Source organism: Kryptolebias marmoratus, linkage group LG5, assembly GCF_001649575.2.
Source record: "Kryptolebias marmoratus isolate JLee-2015 linkage group LG5, ASM164957v2, whole genome shotgun sequence".
In the NCBI taxonomy this organism is placed as follows: Eukaryota; Metazoa; Chordata; class Actinopteri; order Cyprinodontiformes; family Rivulidae; genus Kryptolebias; species Kryptolebias marmoratus.
In genome coordinates, this window is record NC_051434.1 from 6,304,469 (window position 1) to 6,319,907 (window position 15,439).

Consider the following 15,439-nt stretch of genomic DNA (forward strand, 5'->3'; position numbering starts at 1 on the left):
GAATGAATTAAATATACAAAAAAGTACAAGGTCGGCCATTTATATGGAAACACCTTATTAAAAAGGGAATATATGGGAATGGGGAAACGTTTCAAGGTAGGTGGTGACCATGGCGGCCATTTTGGATCCAACTTTTGTTTTTCCAATGGGAAGAGGGTCATGTGACACATCAAACTTATTGGGAATTTCACAATAAAAGCAATGGTGTGCTTGGTTTTAATGTAACTTTATTCTTTCGTGAGTTATTTACAAGTTTCTCACCCCTTATAAAATGTGTTTAAAGTGTTGCCCATTGTGTTGGATCGTCAATGCAACCCATATACTAATGTGCCACAAACAGGAAGTTAATATCACCAATTATTCCCATTTTATTAAGGTGTATCCATAGAAATGGTCCACCCTGTAGATTAATAGTGATAAACGAAAGGAGGACATTTTGATTAAATGAACGCTGAAGATCAAGTGTTTGTAGGAAAACGGATCCAAACAAAAACCAGTACTGTACAAAAGTTATGAGCTGTTTTCTCATAGTCTTATAACATGACTGATTAATAGTTCTCCGGGCTTCCTGATGGTTTCTCCTTTAGGACTTTGGCTGCTTTTTCACTCACTGACAGTCCAGCAGCCGATCGCTTTCAGAGGCAATTTGTCGAGCAACTTAACTGAATCATTCAAGCATAAAAAGCTCCTGAACTAGAGGGGATGAACCAGAGCTGCGTCGACACATAACAGACAGCGCAGCAAACAACCAGCTTTAAATTGGATCTTTAGGCTCTTTATCACACAAACTATTTGTTCCCATTTCTTCAGCAGAACCGATGAAAAATACCAAACACCGCTGAGGTAAAAGACAAAAGCAACTAATAAAAGACATCCTTCATCAGAAGACAAACTTCTAAGTAACAGATATGAAACTTCCTGAGATGAGTTTATGCTACAGGGAGTGGAATAATATTTTAACAGCATCAAGGTAATTCCCAAAGAGCTGTTCATTGAAAACTTGTCACAACAAAAAAAAAAACCCTGTCTCAGATCCACTGACGGATGATGCATCTCTCAGGTCCTGTGTCAGGTCTTTGATCGATTTGTTTGTATTTCTTAAAGAAATTACTTTCAGGGATGGTTGTTTTTTTTTAATCCTCCACTTTAAGCACAAACGGCACAGTGTGCTGTCACGAAAAAAGGGGCTGGACTGAAAGGGGAGTGAAAAAGCAGCCAAAGTCCAAAGAAAAACTTTAGAAAGCCTGAAGAAATATTGATCAAGACCACTTTAAGAAATTACCAGAGAGACCTTGTAAGGAAAGAATAAAGAATTACAGCAGACATAAAATCTTTGCAGGCTGTAAATAAATCTGTCACACGTCAACAGAAATGAACTGTAAGCAGGGGGAAGCTAAGATACTGTAAAAAATCCAAAGAAAATTGTACTTATATGGTGCCTCAAAGCGTTTTACAGCACAATCTGTGCCCTCATTCCCCCACCCATACAAAGCTCATCTGAAAAAATCATTCTAGAGAGTCTAATTAGTGCTTTAGATCCCATTTATACACTGATGGGGCACATCGGAGGCAATGAGGGGTTCAGTGTCTTGCCCAAGGACACTTAGACATGTGGCATACTGGTGGAATCGAACCTCCAACTCTCTCATTGGAGGACGACTGCTCCAACCTCTGAGCCACAGCCGCCCTAAAAGAGGAAAACTTTGTGGATTTCATGCTCCCGTCATCACAGACAGTTTTCTCTTTCTCTCAGCTTATTTAAGAAATCAAAACATTTTCTACAATGTTTCTTAAATGAGAAATGACAAAAACACAAAGCTGGCGGTGGAAGCAAAGCCTCGACCGGCCCGTTACCTTTTTGGACGTGTACTTCTGTTTGGGCACGACGCTGCGGAGCTTGTGGTCCAGCGCCTCTCTGTTGTCCAGCTCCTTCACCTTGTAGATCCTGACCAGCCAGTGCTCGGAGGTGAACGCCTCCTCCAGGTGCTTGAACTTGATGTCCTTGTTGCCGATCTCGGCGTTGCGCGTCCGGTCGAAGCCAGGCGGCGTTCTGAAGTCCAGCTGCGAGGGAAACGAGGTTTTAATTTGATTCACTTCTCTGACGAAACCCTGCAGCTTTGAATATCCGCCATCCATTTAAAACATTTATTCACCGTCAATAACTGAGTTAATTCCACGTTTATGTTTATAACCTGAATATTTAGAATATCTACTGATACTACAGTAGAAAGAGACAAATCTGATTATGTCCAGACAAAGCAGATTTATCTCAATAATACGTAACAGATACGTTAAAAGGGTAACTAAGTGTTTCAGGCTAAGGTATGAAGCTTATTTATATAATTAACTCCCCAGGTACTGGTTCTTGTGATATTTAAGCTGAAAGTTGTGTTTGTTGGTCTGATTTAAGACATTTTCATTCTAATATTTGACAGCAGACAGGGATTAATTTACATATCAATAAACCCAGCTCTGTTCAATTTTAATTCTTGATATAAAACTGAAACAAAAAGGTTAAGAGTTCACGATATTAAAAACTTATTTTTAACGTTTCATCTCAAAGCTGTCCAACCAACCTAAATCTTCCAGTTTGACAGATTAAAAACAAACAAGCGGAGCTTAATTATAAAAGATAAACAGTTTGACAGCTCTTTGATAACACTGCAGTGGCTCCCCTCTGAAAACAAATGAGCTTTTAAACAGCCTCTCGTGTCTGTTTTTCAGCTCTTAAAGCCTTTGATGCTCGTCCTTCAGCTTCCTCCTCACCTCTGCTCGTGCAGCTATAGGCTCCAATTAGAGTCCAGAAATTGTATTTTTCCTCACGTTTTGGAAGCATCCTGTGTATGACATCTAAATCATCTCTGCTTCTCGGTTCTTTTTGCTGCTTTAGATGGCAAAGGTTGTGAAATATAAGTAACAGAAGCTTTTGATGTAAGCATATATTCAGCTTGTGCAAATATAAAGAAAATGAGAGAGTTTGAGTCTGTAAGGTTCTTGAACAGAGCCCTAAAAACTGCAGTCTTACCTCAGGGTAACCTTCCTCCTGATGTGCTCTGAAGCCACAGTTTCCTCCCTCATCCTTTTTCTGTAAACCTAATCTGCTCCCAGACTCCGTCCTGACCTCAGTGTGCTCCGAGCCGCACGTTAGTCGTCTCTCTGCGGACGGCGGACGCATCGATTTCTCCGTCTGTGCTGAACTGTTGGCCGAGCTGCGTTTACAGCAGGGATGCAAGACGGATCTCTGCTACCAAGGAGCCACGAAGCATTTCAAACCCAATTCTATTTTTTTCTCCCCCCCCAGCGCTACCTTTCTACAGCAACTCCTTCAAAAGCCCTTCCTGCTTTTCTGTCAGCAGCAGCAGGAATCTTCCACCTTTACGTCTGAGAGTTTCTATCCTTTGATTAGTAAGAAAACCAACTTGTTTTTGATTGTAAAACAAAGCTGGTCAGGCAGCTGCTGATGAGTTTTCTGTGTTCGGCTCAAACTTCTCTCACCTGCATTTCACCAAATCGATAATAAGACATCTTGTACATGAGGCAGTTGAGCAGAGTCGGTGAACCCGCCTTGTCCACTCTGAACTCTCCCTGAGGAGTGAAGTAGTCGCTCTCCTGAAGACGGAAAAAAGAGGCCCAGAAAATAAATAAATAAATGCACTTTCACTGAGTTAAAAGTTGAAGCTGAACTTTAATGATTTAATAAAAAGGTCATAAGGAAAGAGTCTGGAGTAAAAGAAAGTTTATTCAGTGATCTGCAACAGAACCAATACAAAGAAATAAAGTGCAGATTTCATAATTATATTTAATTTTACCACCCAATTCACAGTAAAACTGTATTTTACATCAACGTGAATGTTTTGGCTTCTGTTGCTTTGAGTGAAGGAAAATCAGAAGCATCTTTGGACTTTCTGCTCTAATTTGTGTATTTTTACTGTAAGTTAGGATTATCTTCTCCATGTTTTGACCTGCTTGTCATTAATTGAACAGAGTTTAAATAAAATATCCCTAAATTTGAATTTTTTTTTGTCACTTTTGGGCAGCTTTTAAAGCAAACATTTCTTCTAAATCTACAGAAAACGCTCAGACAGAGTTCAAGTTTTGTTTTTACAGATAAAACTGTGCAAAGATGGATAGCAGGAAACAACACTTCTAAAAATAATTTATTTTTATGTTTTATGTCTTAATCAGAGTTCAAGTAGTCTTCAATAAAGCATAATGTTTTGGAAAATAAAAATAAACCTAAGCTTTAGAGCTGAGCTATCTGCACTTGTTTAATGACTTTATAAACTCAGTTATAAGTGTTTTTTAGTCACAGATGCTGCTGTTCAGAGTAACATATATAATGTAAAAATGTAAAAAAAAACCACTAAGATTGAGCAGTTCATTTAAGATTTTTGTTGACTTTAAAATTAAATAAAAAAATATAGTCTGGAAATAAAACTACTTTTTATAATTAACCAGACCTGGAAAATACTGAGACCATATTTTTCCAGATTGTGCAGAAACCCTGTTTAAATATAAGGTTTCTACAGTTAAAGTAGCTGTTTGTAAAAACGTCTTTTTGTTGGCTAATCTGCCTGCATTAGTAATGATGTGATCGACAAAATATTCAAGCCAAGTTGAACATTAAAACCTTCAGAGACATTTACTGCAGAACTGCTGAAATGTTTCAGTCAGATGAGTCTAACACAGTTTCCTCTTCTGTTTGGATAAAATCAGGATGAAAGCACATCGTTTTTTACTTTGTTTGAGGTAAAAACAACCTCAGCCAACATATGATGATGTGGAAAACTGAAGCCTGATAAAACAAGCACACAAGTGATGCAACAAAGCAGCTTGTTGATTTGAAAGAGCTGCTGTTCAGAAAGCATCAAAGACCTGATTACATGTCTGTTATCAGAGCTGCTTCGTTCTGTGAAGCGTTTTAACACGAATCTAATAAAAACGGAAGCTCTTCTCGCAGGTCTCCTACTCACCCTGATGTCTTTGGGATGCTCCCCCTCTGCTATCCTCACCATCCACAGGAACTTGTTTATGTCGTCACCAGAGTAGCCGATTACTCCTCCGAAGATGATCAGCACGTAGTCCACATCCAGCGACTTCATGATTTCATACGCTGCGCTCTCATTGGACGACATGGCTTTCCCCACCTGACAACAGTTAAACTTTTAATAGAGCTTTCTGTTGCAAGGTGTGCAGCACAGACAGTAAGGAGCATTGCTGAACAGAAATACATCATGTATTCTCTGTAATTATGTTTCCTGTGGAGCCACGCTGCAGAGACGACAGGCAGCAGGTGGAAAGCCAGAAAAGCTAGAGGGCTTCAAGCCTCAACTAAAAGACAAAAAACATTTGTTCTGCAGTTGACAGCAGACAAAGAAAAATAAAATCAAACCCACAAAAATCTGACAATTAACTGATATTTCCCTACAGTGAAAATTCAGCAGGAAAAGTTGAAACAAATAGGATTATCAGGCCCGTAGGAGGGAGCAGCGTTAGACAATGTGGCAATTCAACAAAAGATCCACAAAAGAGCCCGCTCATCATCCAGCTTCTGAATTTGTTTCTCTGTGTATTTATGCAGTCAGCTACAAGACGATTAAAAAAAAAGGAAACACAGAGAGCTGGAGGTCTTACCAGTGCTATGTGACTGTTGTTCCACGTGTTGTTATCCACCAGCGTGGTCCTGTTGGCCATGCCGGCGATTTGGTACCCGTAGTCCCACCAGGACATGACGCGCGCATGCTCGTCCGTGTTCTGCCTCAACCAGTAGTAAGCTTCCCTGAAGTCATCCAGGATGTTACGAGACCTTAAAAGAAGCCAATTAATAATCACAAAGTCAGACGTGTGTGCAGTGGAGTTACTGGCCTCAGATAGTAATGACCTTCCTGGATGGAATATTGAGCAGAGGTCACAGATCCAGACATCATGGTCCTGTGTTAGTCCAGTTTTTATTTTATAATAGAGATTGAAGCTAACAGCTTAAGTTTAGATGCATCCTATCTGCTGCAGGGTGAGCAGTCTGTTAGATGAATTTACCCTTTGAGTGGAGGCATTTTAATATTGGCAGAAAAAACAAACAAACAAAACAAGACAGCGACTGGTCGAGTGTGTAAATGTACACATTTAAAGAGGTGGAAGCTGTGATGGACTGTTACAAATATTACAAGCAAGGAGAAACCTCAGCAAACGAGCAAAGTTCAACAAATTACAGAGAAGCTGCTCATCTGTTTCAGCTTCCATCCTCTGTCGTGGCACATGGTGGATTTGAAAACGCCGACTGTTACAGTTAGTTAATAAAAACAAGCTTTTAATGTTCCTAAAAAAAGAAATATCTTATTTTACTGAGGAGCTGTGATCAGCACATTTAAACATGCGGTGTAACATTGCATTCAAGCTTCATTACATTATGTTTTTACAGCAGGAAGACTTGGTAAATTACTTATTTAGTGTTTTTATTGCTCGATATAGTCTAGTTATTTTATTCACGTTTCTCCCCTTTCCCAAAATAAAGCATGCAGTCACCTGCTGGCAATACTTCGAACAAACTAGTTAGTTTCTGTCAGAATCCAACATGCTGCCACTCCACCTGTTCTGCCTTTGCAGTCTGTATCAAAGCACTACAACAAGAGTTTCCATCTTATGTAATTATCTGTGATGTAAACACGAATGCAAGTTTAAATCCGGGCAGAAATTGCAGCATCGTTGCTGACAGTGCGTGTGGTTTATTTATGGAACATTACCCAACAACAGAAAAAGGAAATCCAACAACAACAGCATGAAGAAAAAAAATAGTTCTGGATCAGAAAATATTAGTATCTGCAGAGATATAAACTCAGATATTGGCTGAAAATCTGAGCTGTCTGGATCAGTGCATCTCTCGTCTGCAGAAGATATTAATATTTTAGTTTGGACTAAATCAGAAGCGTTACAAGGGATGAAAGTGAAGCCAGGTGTTTCGCATTTTGACACAAACTAGGTTAAGAACCAAACCCAGCCTTGGATTTAACGACATGTACAGTAATTGGATGACATCTTTGTTTGCGTTTATGTGCGACTGGGTGGCCATATGTATGCAAGAGAAAACTGACAGTCATGCTGCGCCCATTGTCTGAGAAGCAATTGCAATGTCATAAATATATGCATGAGAACTTGTGGCTCTGCCGTTTAGCCTTCAATATTTCCTCCACAGCGCTTTAAAAGAATAATTATGCCTGCAAAGCATCTCAGAGAGAATATTATATCAGCTTTTTACAAACTCAGATGTTTGCTCGTAACCCAGAGAAACTGTTAAACAATCAAATTGGTGCTTACAGCTTCACATATCAATATTTCCATAAGACTTATGAAATATACATGTTCTCACACTCGCCCGCAGCAGCCCTGCATGCACGCACATGTGTGCAGATTTGCATGAAAGGTGAAGGAATCAATCCTCTTGCATTATGAATTATCACTGGAAACTCAACTTGTGTCTTAGTTAAACATCCATGAACAGCGTCTGTGTGTCGGTGTGTGCGCCGAGCTCCTACCCGTCGTGGTTGTAGGACGCCAGCACCACGCTGGGGCTGGAGTAGGCGTTGCTGGTGACCCACGTGCAGTGGACGGCGAACATCATCAGCAGCATCAGCATCAACATGGTGACTATAGACTTGATGTTTGGACCCAAACCCTCCTCTGCTTTCTCCTGCTCAGACACGTGCTTACGCACCTTACCAGCCTGCAGGGGGAGACATGTACTGTTACAACAGGAAGAAAACCACGAATCATTCCAGAAACATGAATTATTGAATGAGATCAATTATTAATCCAACTAAATGAGGAGACGTCTTTAGGAGCATCCGTAACTTTTTTTTGTCCTGTGTGAAGAAGCATCGCAGTAAATTGAGAAGTGAAGCCTGTGATGAGTTTATTTTATTTTTTCAGCAGCAGAGAATTACAGAAGCAAAAATTGCAAATGATTAATATCTCCACTGAAGTCGGCTAAGACCAAACCGCTGGTTCAAAGTCAGCAAAGAGAGACTGAGATGAGCTAATATTTGCCAGCAGTGAAATGTTTGACTCACAAACACACGTATGATCATTTCTAATAACATTATTACAGGAATATTACTGAAATAAGCTGAAAAACTAACTGAAATTAAACTCATTTCTTCATCTAAATGGTTACAAAGTTGTTTTTTCTGATTATTTAATTTATATTTCGGGACGTGTGTGTGATAAATGCTTTGTGTCACTAATATCTTGATTAAATGAGATGTGTTTGTAATTGTGCAGGTTTCTCTTCTAGAAGAGCCATTATCCTGATTAGATCTCCTGAACAAATAAAGCTTAATTAAAAAGCTAAGTAACTAAACAAAGGACAAAGTTGTTTGGATGAGAAAAGGGGCTCTGCAGAGCAGGTCGAGACTGAACGGTCTGAATTAACAACAATGCAAATTACGTGATTCACAAACCAATGAAAACATTTTGAAACTCGAGACTTTCACCATGTCTAATTTTATTTGAGTAATGACACATCCTTGAACTGAAACGCCTCAGTTAAAGGAGGTATTTGGGGGCACCTAACGGAGCGCTTTTGCTCATTGTGTGCAGCGATTCGACCGAAACGATGGCGGCAGATTCAGACAGTTGCAGCTGAGTCACTGTTGAATCACAGTTTACTCAAACTGTCGGGGAGTGACAAGGGAAGCTGACAAACGTGCAAATAACTCCAAATCCCCAAACGTGTTGCCAAAGTGACAAAAACTTTAAACATTTCAGCTCCTCTTTCATCAATCCTAACCTTTTTTTATGCTATATAAATATCAGGCAGTTAAAGATCACACATTATGATATGCGACCTGTTCGATTCCTTAGAGAATATTCGTGAAATTGGAGTGATTCCACCCCGTCTTGCCTTGTCATAGAGATTTCCAGAGTTCCTTTTGTCATCCTCGTCGCTGCTATCTTCGGCAGGAGGTTTCTCCCTCTTTGTGTCGTCTCCCATGTAATGCTCAAAGACACTGGAGAAAGCCACGGCTGACAGCATGCACACCACCGGAGTCAGCGTCAGCATCAGCCGCACCATCACGCCGGCAAAATACACGGCACTGATGGCGTACAGCGCCACTGGAGGGCAGAAGACAGAAACAGAAACGGATACGAGGCGTTTGAGCGAGCACAGCAGCAGATACGGGGTTAGACAAGGACACAGATGGCAAGTCAGTGTTGAAAGTAAAGAAAGCTGTAGACAAAGACACTGAGTTGTGACGAAGTTTAACAAGTCTGTCAGATCTGCAGAAGCCTAAATGGAGAAACCATCGTCTCCTCGTCGTCCTTGAAGAGTGTCCACCAGGTTCATGGTGATCAATACCTGTTATAGGCTAATTAAGTGGAAGATACAGACAGCCTGCAATAACTCCTTTTGGCTTTCAAAGGTTCTTTGTCCTTGATCTGGGGTCTATTTCACTGCAAACATAAAGTTTAGTGAAAAAGTTCAGTCGGTCTTCATTTTAGGCCGTTTAAAAGCTGAAAGCCGTGCACGCCGTCGCAGACAGAGGAGCTGCTGATCTACTGTACCGTGAGACAAAAGGCTCGTGGAAAAACCAGAAAACAAATCTTTTTTTTTCATACAAGCTGATCAAAGATTATCACCGCAGAAGGAGCGTTTAAAGAGGTCGCTAACAACGATTTAGCTGTGATCTGAGCAGAAGACGTTTCTTTAATCACCTGCTTTAGAAGAATGAGTATTTTTTTTAAGTTTCTTCCTAAAACGTTAGCTGATCACCAGCTGGAGCATCTCTAAGCCTTGGAAGGACAAAGGCAGCTCAAGTCGAGTTTTCCTTTTATAACAAAGAAAGTCTGATAAAGGTTAAACATAAAAGCTTGTATAAACAATATTGGGCACATTTTTAGTAAGAAACATTCAACTCCGGATATTAAAATTCTGATATGTGACACTTCTTGCCAGTAGCAGTGAAACACAAAGAACTTTTACTTTAAAAAAAAAGAAATTTGCTTTCTTTACCTTTGGAAAAGATTTTTTTTCTAATTTATTAAAAGCCCATTTCACACAAAGATCCAGAACATTACTATCTTGAATCTGTTAAAATGACAGCTTTCAGTCAGTCTCACATTGATCACGTCTTTATTAATGTTCCTCACACTTCAGACATGCCTCAGAGAGTGACAGACGGCGCGCACGTGTTAAATCGGCTTAACTATAAAAAGGTAGCTGTCAGGTTTGAGGAAAACGATTTACACCTGAGGACAAACGGCACGCTCATTGCTGTTTGTCAGATAAGCTCACAAAAAACCCTGCAAGACCTCACCGCGTTCGTGCAGAGTTGACGTTTCTCATAATGTGTGTCATTAACAAGATAACATTAAATTCACAAATATGTCGTGTTGTGTTCACGCAGCGGCACTTTAAATTATTTATATGTGGTGAAACACTAATCAGAGCTTCAGTTGCAGGTCAAATGTTTTTAATCTCTTTCTTTTGGCTCTAATTAACTGCAGGTAATTATCGTCGGTGAAAACGTTCACAAAGAAAGTTTGTGATTTAATTATCCAAGAATACGAAAAGCTAATCTTATATATAAAAACCCCAATAAAGCAGTTTGGTAATGCTATTACAGGACTTCAAACTTTTAAAAGGTGTTTAAAGTTACTAACCTTAGAATTTAAACCAAAAGAGTTGCTCACTGTGCTTTTATTTTGTAGGAAAGAAGGATTCTTCTCCTGGTAGTTCCTGTGACCATTCACACCACTGGTGTGGGAGTTAGAATCTGTTTTTTGACGCGTCACATCGGCAGATACGGAGGATTCTGAGTCTATTTCCAAACGTCACACCAGTTTTGTTATTGTTAATCTGTGCTACCATTTTAACAGAGCCGGCAGACTAGTTGCTGCTTGTTGAGGTTTGTCCTATAAGGGTTACCGTAGCTTCTTGGAGTCAAAACATGCTGCAGTAAGGTTGTGTATTTTCACGTCTTTTTCATCTTTTCTTCACTGAACCATGAAAAATGTATCTGTAAATAAAAGCTGAAGGGATCATAACATGACTGTCTTTAGTTATGACTTTGAAAAGTTTGTTTTGTTTGTAACCTTCAATGTTTACACAATACTAATTAAATTAGCTTATTTTCAATGTTAACATCTAACATCAATTGTTCTTCAGTAGATTATGTTTAAGGTTTTTGCACGTTATTGTAATAAAAACATAAGAGCCAGTGTTCATGTATAATTAATCGGTTGAATTAATAAATTTGTATTTACCTTTTTCTTGGTGTTTATTTACAAACCTGATAATTGCAGATATTTGAGATACATCAATAATTGTTTTAAAGTCACATTGCTGCCCTCTGAATCCTAACCGAATCAAATCTTAAGGTGTGTAAAGCTTTCCATCCTTACCGTTTACATGTTTTAGCCTCAAATAAAGAGTGAACAGAACAACTCACACTCTGCCTTTATTTACTGATCAAACCTTTGGCATGTTTGCATTTTTCTTTGGCCAGGAACGCTTCCTTAAAATGCCACAGAAGTGTCAAAGTATCAGTCAAGACAAGAGCAGGTCAAAAACAGAGCAATGATCGGTACATATGTAAATAAATATATATATATTTTTTGTCTTTTTCACTAAAGCTATTTCTGGAGTTAATAAACAGTCGAGACTTGGACTCTGAGCTGAATGTCAGTGCGTTTCATAATCAAACAAAGTTCTTCATGTTAGCGTAGAGAGAGTGGAACCAAATGAAATGTGCACCCGGGGCAGACAGAAATGTCAGTTTTGAAGTTATCTTAACCCAAGTTTGACTAAATTCAATTTTCATCTGTGTTAGTGGAAAGGTTAAAGGCTTGTCAATAACTTTACATCTTTATTCGTGTGGTAATTAAGTCTGAACTGTCATGCCACTCAAACTAACATTTTTAAGGATAATTAAAACAAATGTCAGCGGGCTTCATTATCTGTAATCCATACACGTCTGAGCAGAATTTAAAGAAATTATTCAATAGCTCTGGAGATATTACAGAGTCGTTCTGTTCTTGTGAATATAAACAAGATTTGTAAAAGAACAGTCAAAACAAAAAACATATAGCATAACAGTTTAGAGATGTAAATATTTACATGTTGCTCTGGGCTAAAGTGGAAATTAAGGGTTCATGAGGTAAACTAGGTAAATATTTTAGCGTTTCGTACCGAAAACACGCTCGTCGTTGATGTTCTTGATGCAAAACCAAAGGCCTGCGGGGAAGGTGCAGACCAGGATGTGGAGATCAAAGAAGAAGGAGACCCACGTGGTCGGCTGGTGCTCCGACACCGACGCGATGATGGGGATGTGGATCTTGGCATAGCTGTGAAGACGGGGAGGAGGAAAAGACAGACAGGTTGTAATTCATGCACGCTCTGGGAATGTCGACACAATTAATACAACAGATCTTCCTGATTAACTAAAATTAGGAGGAAAGAAATCAGTTTGCTCCCCTACATATTTATGGCAGGATCTTTAACAACTGAACGCTTTGCTGTTTGATTTGTGTGTTCCTTTTAAACTAATTATCAGCTTTTACAACAGTTTTTATAAGTCAGATTTATACGGCAAGTGTTTGTATTTACAGCTGGGAGCCTCCAAATGAGAGGAGAGAAAAAGCCAACATCCAAACAAAATATCCCCCTTCTGCTTAGATCAGCAAACCCGGCTGCGGTGGGGGTTGGGATTGATTGGTTCTGTAACTTCACAAATGTTGCCGAGCATCTGGAGAGACGCTGTGCGCCTTGGTGCACCGTTCAGCGCAGTCTGCAAAGTTTCCCCTCCTGAGATGTCGCGGGGCGGGTTTATATCCGTCTCAGGAAACGCACACATGCACTCAATTGAACACGTGTTCCATCGACAGAGGAAGTGTGAAGGTCGGCGGAGCTTACCCGGTGTCCCAGAGAGAGTAGAAACGACCGCTCCACGGGGCGATGTATCCTGCAGGCGGAGGAGAGGATCAATAAAGAAATGCTGCTGTTTTAATGTTTTTTCATTTAAAGACGCAGCACACGGGGATTGTTTGTAGGCGTGCAGAAAGTTGGTCTTACCGTGAAGTCGTGCAAGAAAAAACATCATTAGATCCTAAAAACTAACACCTTAATCTAAATGATCTTTGTAGAACAAAATGTAGTCTTTTTATACCAAACTCTGCAGCTTTGCATTAATGAGTAACAATATCTGACCTTCATGCTAGAAGAAAAGCTGCTGCTGTGCCTTTAATACACCATTAGTATTCAATAATGAAGACAGCCAACTTTATTACCACCGCAGGTCAATTTTTAGGTGCCCTTCTGATAAATTACAACTAAATGTATAACAAAAAATGAAAATTACTTCTTTTTTTTAAAAAAAAGGAATGCAATCAGAGTCGTATTGTTATTAGAAAACTCCTTTTGTTGTGTTGAAGTGAACTCCTGACTCAGAGTGAAAATATTAAAGACACGTTAAAATGTGATCCGGTACCTGAGTGCACAAAACAAAGCTTTCTGACAATTGCAGTTTAATAAGATCAAGAAAACCTTTAGCAGAGAATGTGTCAATGCTGAAAATATCTTTTACTGATGCTGCCTAATTAGGGGGAATTGACTTGTTTATAGATGTAAGTGAAACCATTTAGGCTGCAAATTAGACTGCACAGGGCATTTACAAATGTCTTCTTTTGGCTCGGCTTTGATCTGGAATACATTTCAGCTCTGTATCCTGGGGGTTTATAGACCCATTCAAATGCACGCTCGGTGTGTGCACAGACAACACAGAGTAAAGTCTTGTTCCTATATTCTGCAACGCCTGACATGCTTGCACTAACATAAAGCTGCTCCTTAATTCAGGTAGTTTGAATAAGATGGAGAGATTTCTAAATAAGATGTTACAAAAGCTCTAAACCAAAGGAGGCAAGACTTGGAAAAAAGCAGCAGCGGCAAAGAAATGGAGATACAGTGAGGTGATTTATCGGATGGTACTGATTTAACCAATCAATACTTGGCTCTGTGAGAAAGATGGTGAGAAAAATACCCAGTGACTGTGCCGCTCAGATTCTGAGATGAAAGTCTGACAGATTGGAGTGAGATGTGTGCAAAAACTGGCAAAGCACCCAACAGCCACCGAGTCCTGCTGCTCAATTCAGATAGCAGAGAGACCAGAGCGTTTACCAAACGAAGCCGGCGCCTTCAAGTGACTGAACCTCTGTGTCCACATGAGTCATCAGTCCATAATGGTGTGGATCTAAGGCTTAACCATCTCTTTGCATTGCTGCACTGGGAAAAGTCCAGCACACAGTGTGTTTACATAATCTAGAGCTGCAGAACGTTGAGCTGAACATTATACTGCTTGTTATGCAAAAGAAAATCCATGCATATAATATCTTAGAGGACGTCGGCTTGTTTTATGTATATTTCTGGAGCAATGCAAGAGAAGAGAAGGCACTGAGATGATGCAAAGGAGTGTTTCAGATCCGTTTTTGCCCAGTTGAATCTGAACACTTCAGCGAGAGAAATAAAAATCAATGAGCTGAGAAAAGACAACTGGTTTGAAACACTAAGCTCTGCAACGTGACCAGAAACAGGCTGAAAACATGAAGGAAAAACATCAACAGGGACAAAGGTCGAGCAGCTGGCTGCACGTGCAAAAACACACAAGTTGGTTTTCTTAAAAAAAATAAAAAGGCACTTAATCATCCGATTCTCATGGGATCCCCAACATGCAAAACTTCAGTATTTCAAATCTGTTTATATTTGTTTATCGTGCGCCGTCCAAGTTTCATTTTCTGACACACAAAATGCTGATTAGTGGCCCAGCGGGAAGGCCTGCAGGTCAGACCATCAGGGGATAGAGGATAAGTACTCTGTGAGGTTTGGCTAAAAAAGAAAAAGAAAAGCCAGATCTAAAATGGCTGAAATCCCAGATTTGGATCATTTTTGAAAATACAGATTGCTGCACAAAAATATCCAGTTACACCTCAGTATTTCAGCAGAAAATGAACAATATTTCTTAGAAAGAAGCTCAAAAGAAATTAAAACTCATTTATTTGACTTTTGGCCAATTGTTGGTAAACAGAAAGGAATTATAAACCAGTTTATTAGTTTTAAACTATTCACATAGTTTCAACAGTTACTTTTCTAGTTGATCATCTTTGGCATAACTTTGAAAGGGCAATTATGAATGAATCAATTTTACATTTTTATTCTCAATTCCTGAACAAAACTAAAGCAGATTTTAAGGAGAAAAAAGTGAACGTGTTTAAAAAAATGACAAAAAAAAGAAGACCTAGATAAAACAGTTTTTGTCCACTGTGAGTTGCATCTTTTCTACAGCAACACAAATTTATTTCTGGCTGATAAACATATTTCATATATATATATATATATATATATATATATATATATATATATATATATATATATATATATATATATATATATATA

The 15,439-nt window shown here is 39.2% G+C and overlaps 1 protein-coding gene across 2 annotated transcripts in view; it reads right to left on the reverse strand.

Annotated features, from left to right (window-relative positions):
- The window catches only part of LOC108240668 (dolichyl-diphosphooligosaccharide--protein glycosyltransferase subunit STT3B), an 85,311-nt gene that overhangs the window by 2,474 nt on the left and 67,398 nt on the right, over positions 1 to 15,439 (reverse strand). For both annotated transcript variants that reach the window (XM_025006887.2, XM_017424321.3), the window contains exons 8-15: positions 12,908 to 12,956; positions 12,185 to 12,339; positions 8,897 to 9,108; positions 7,530 to 7,717; positions 5,635 to 5,806; positions 4,974 to 5,147; positions 3,496 to 3,609; positions 1,855 to 2,061 (exon numbers count right to left, since the gene is read on the reverse strand). In XM_025006887.2, coding sequence (XP_024862655.1) covers positions 1,855 to 2,061; positions 3,496 to 3,609; positions 4,974 to 5,147; positions 5,635 to 5,806; positions 7,530 to 7,717; positions 8,897 to 9,108; positions 12,185 to 12,339; positions 12,908 to 12,956 — 1,271 coding nt within the window. The remainder of the gene's footprint in view (positions 1 to 1,854; positions 2,062 to 3,495; positions 3,610 to 4,973; positions 5,148 to 5,634; positions 5,807 to 7,529; positions 7,718 to 8,896; positions 9,109 to 12,184; positions 12,340 to 12,907; positions 12,957 to 15,439) is intronic.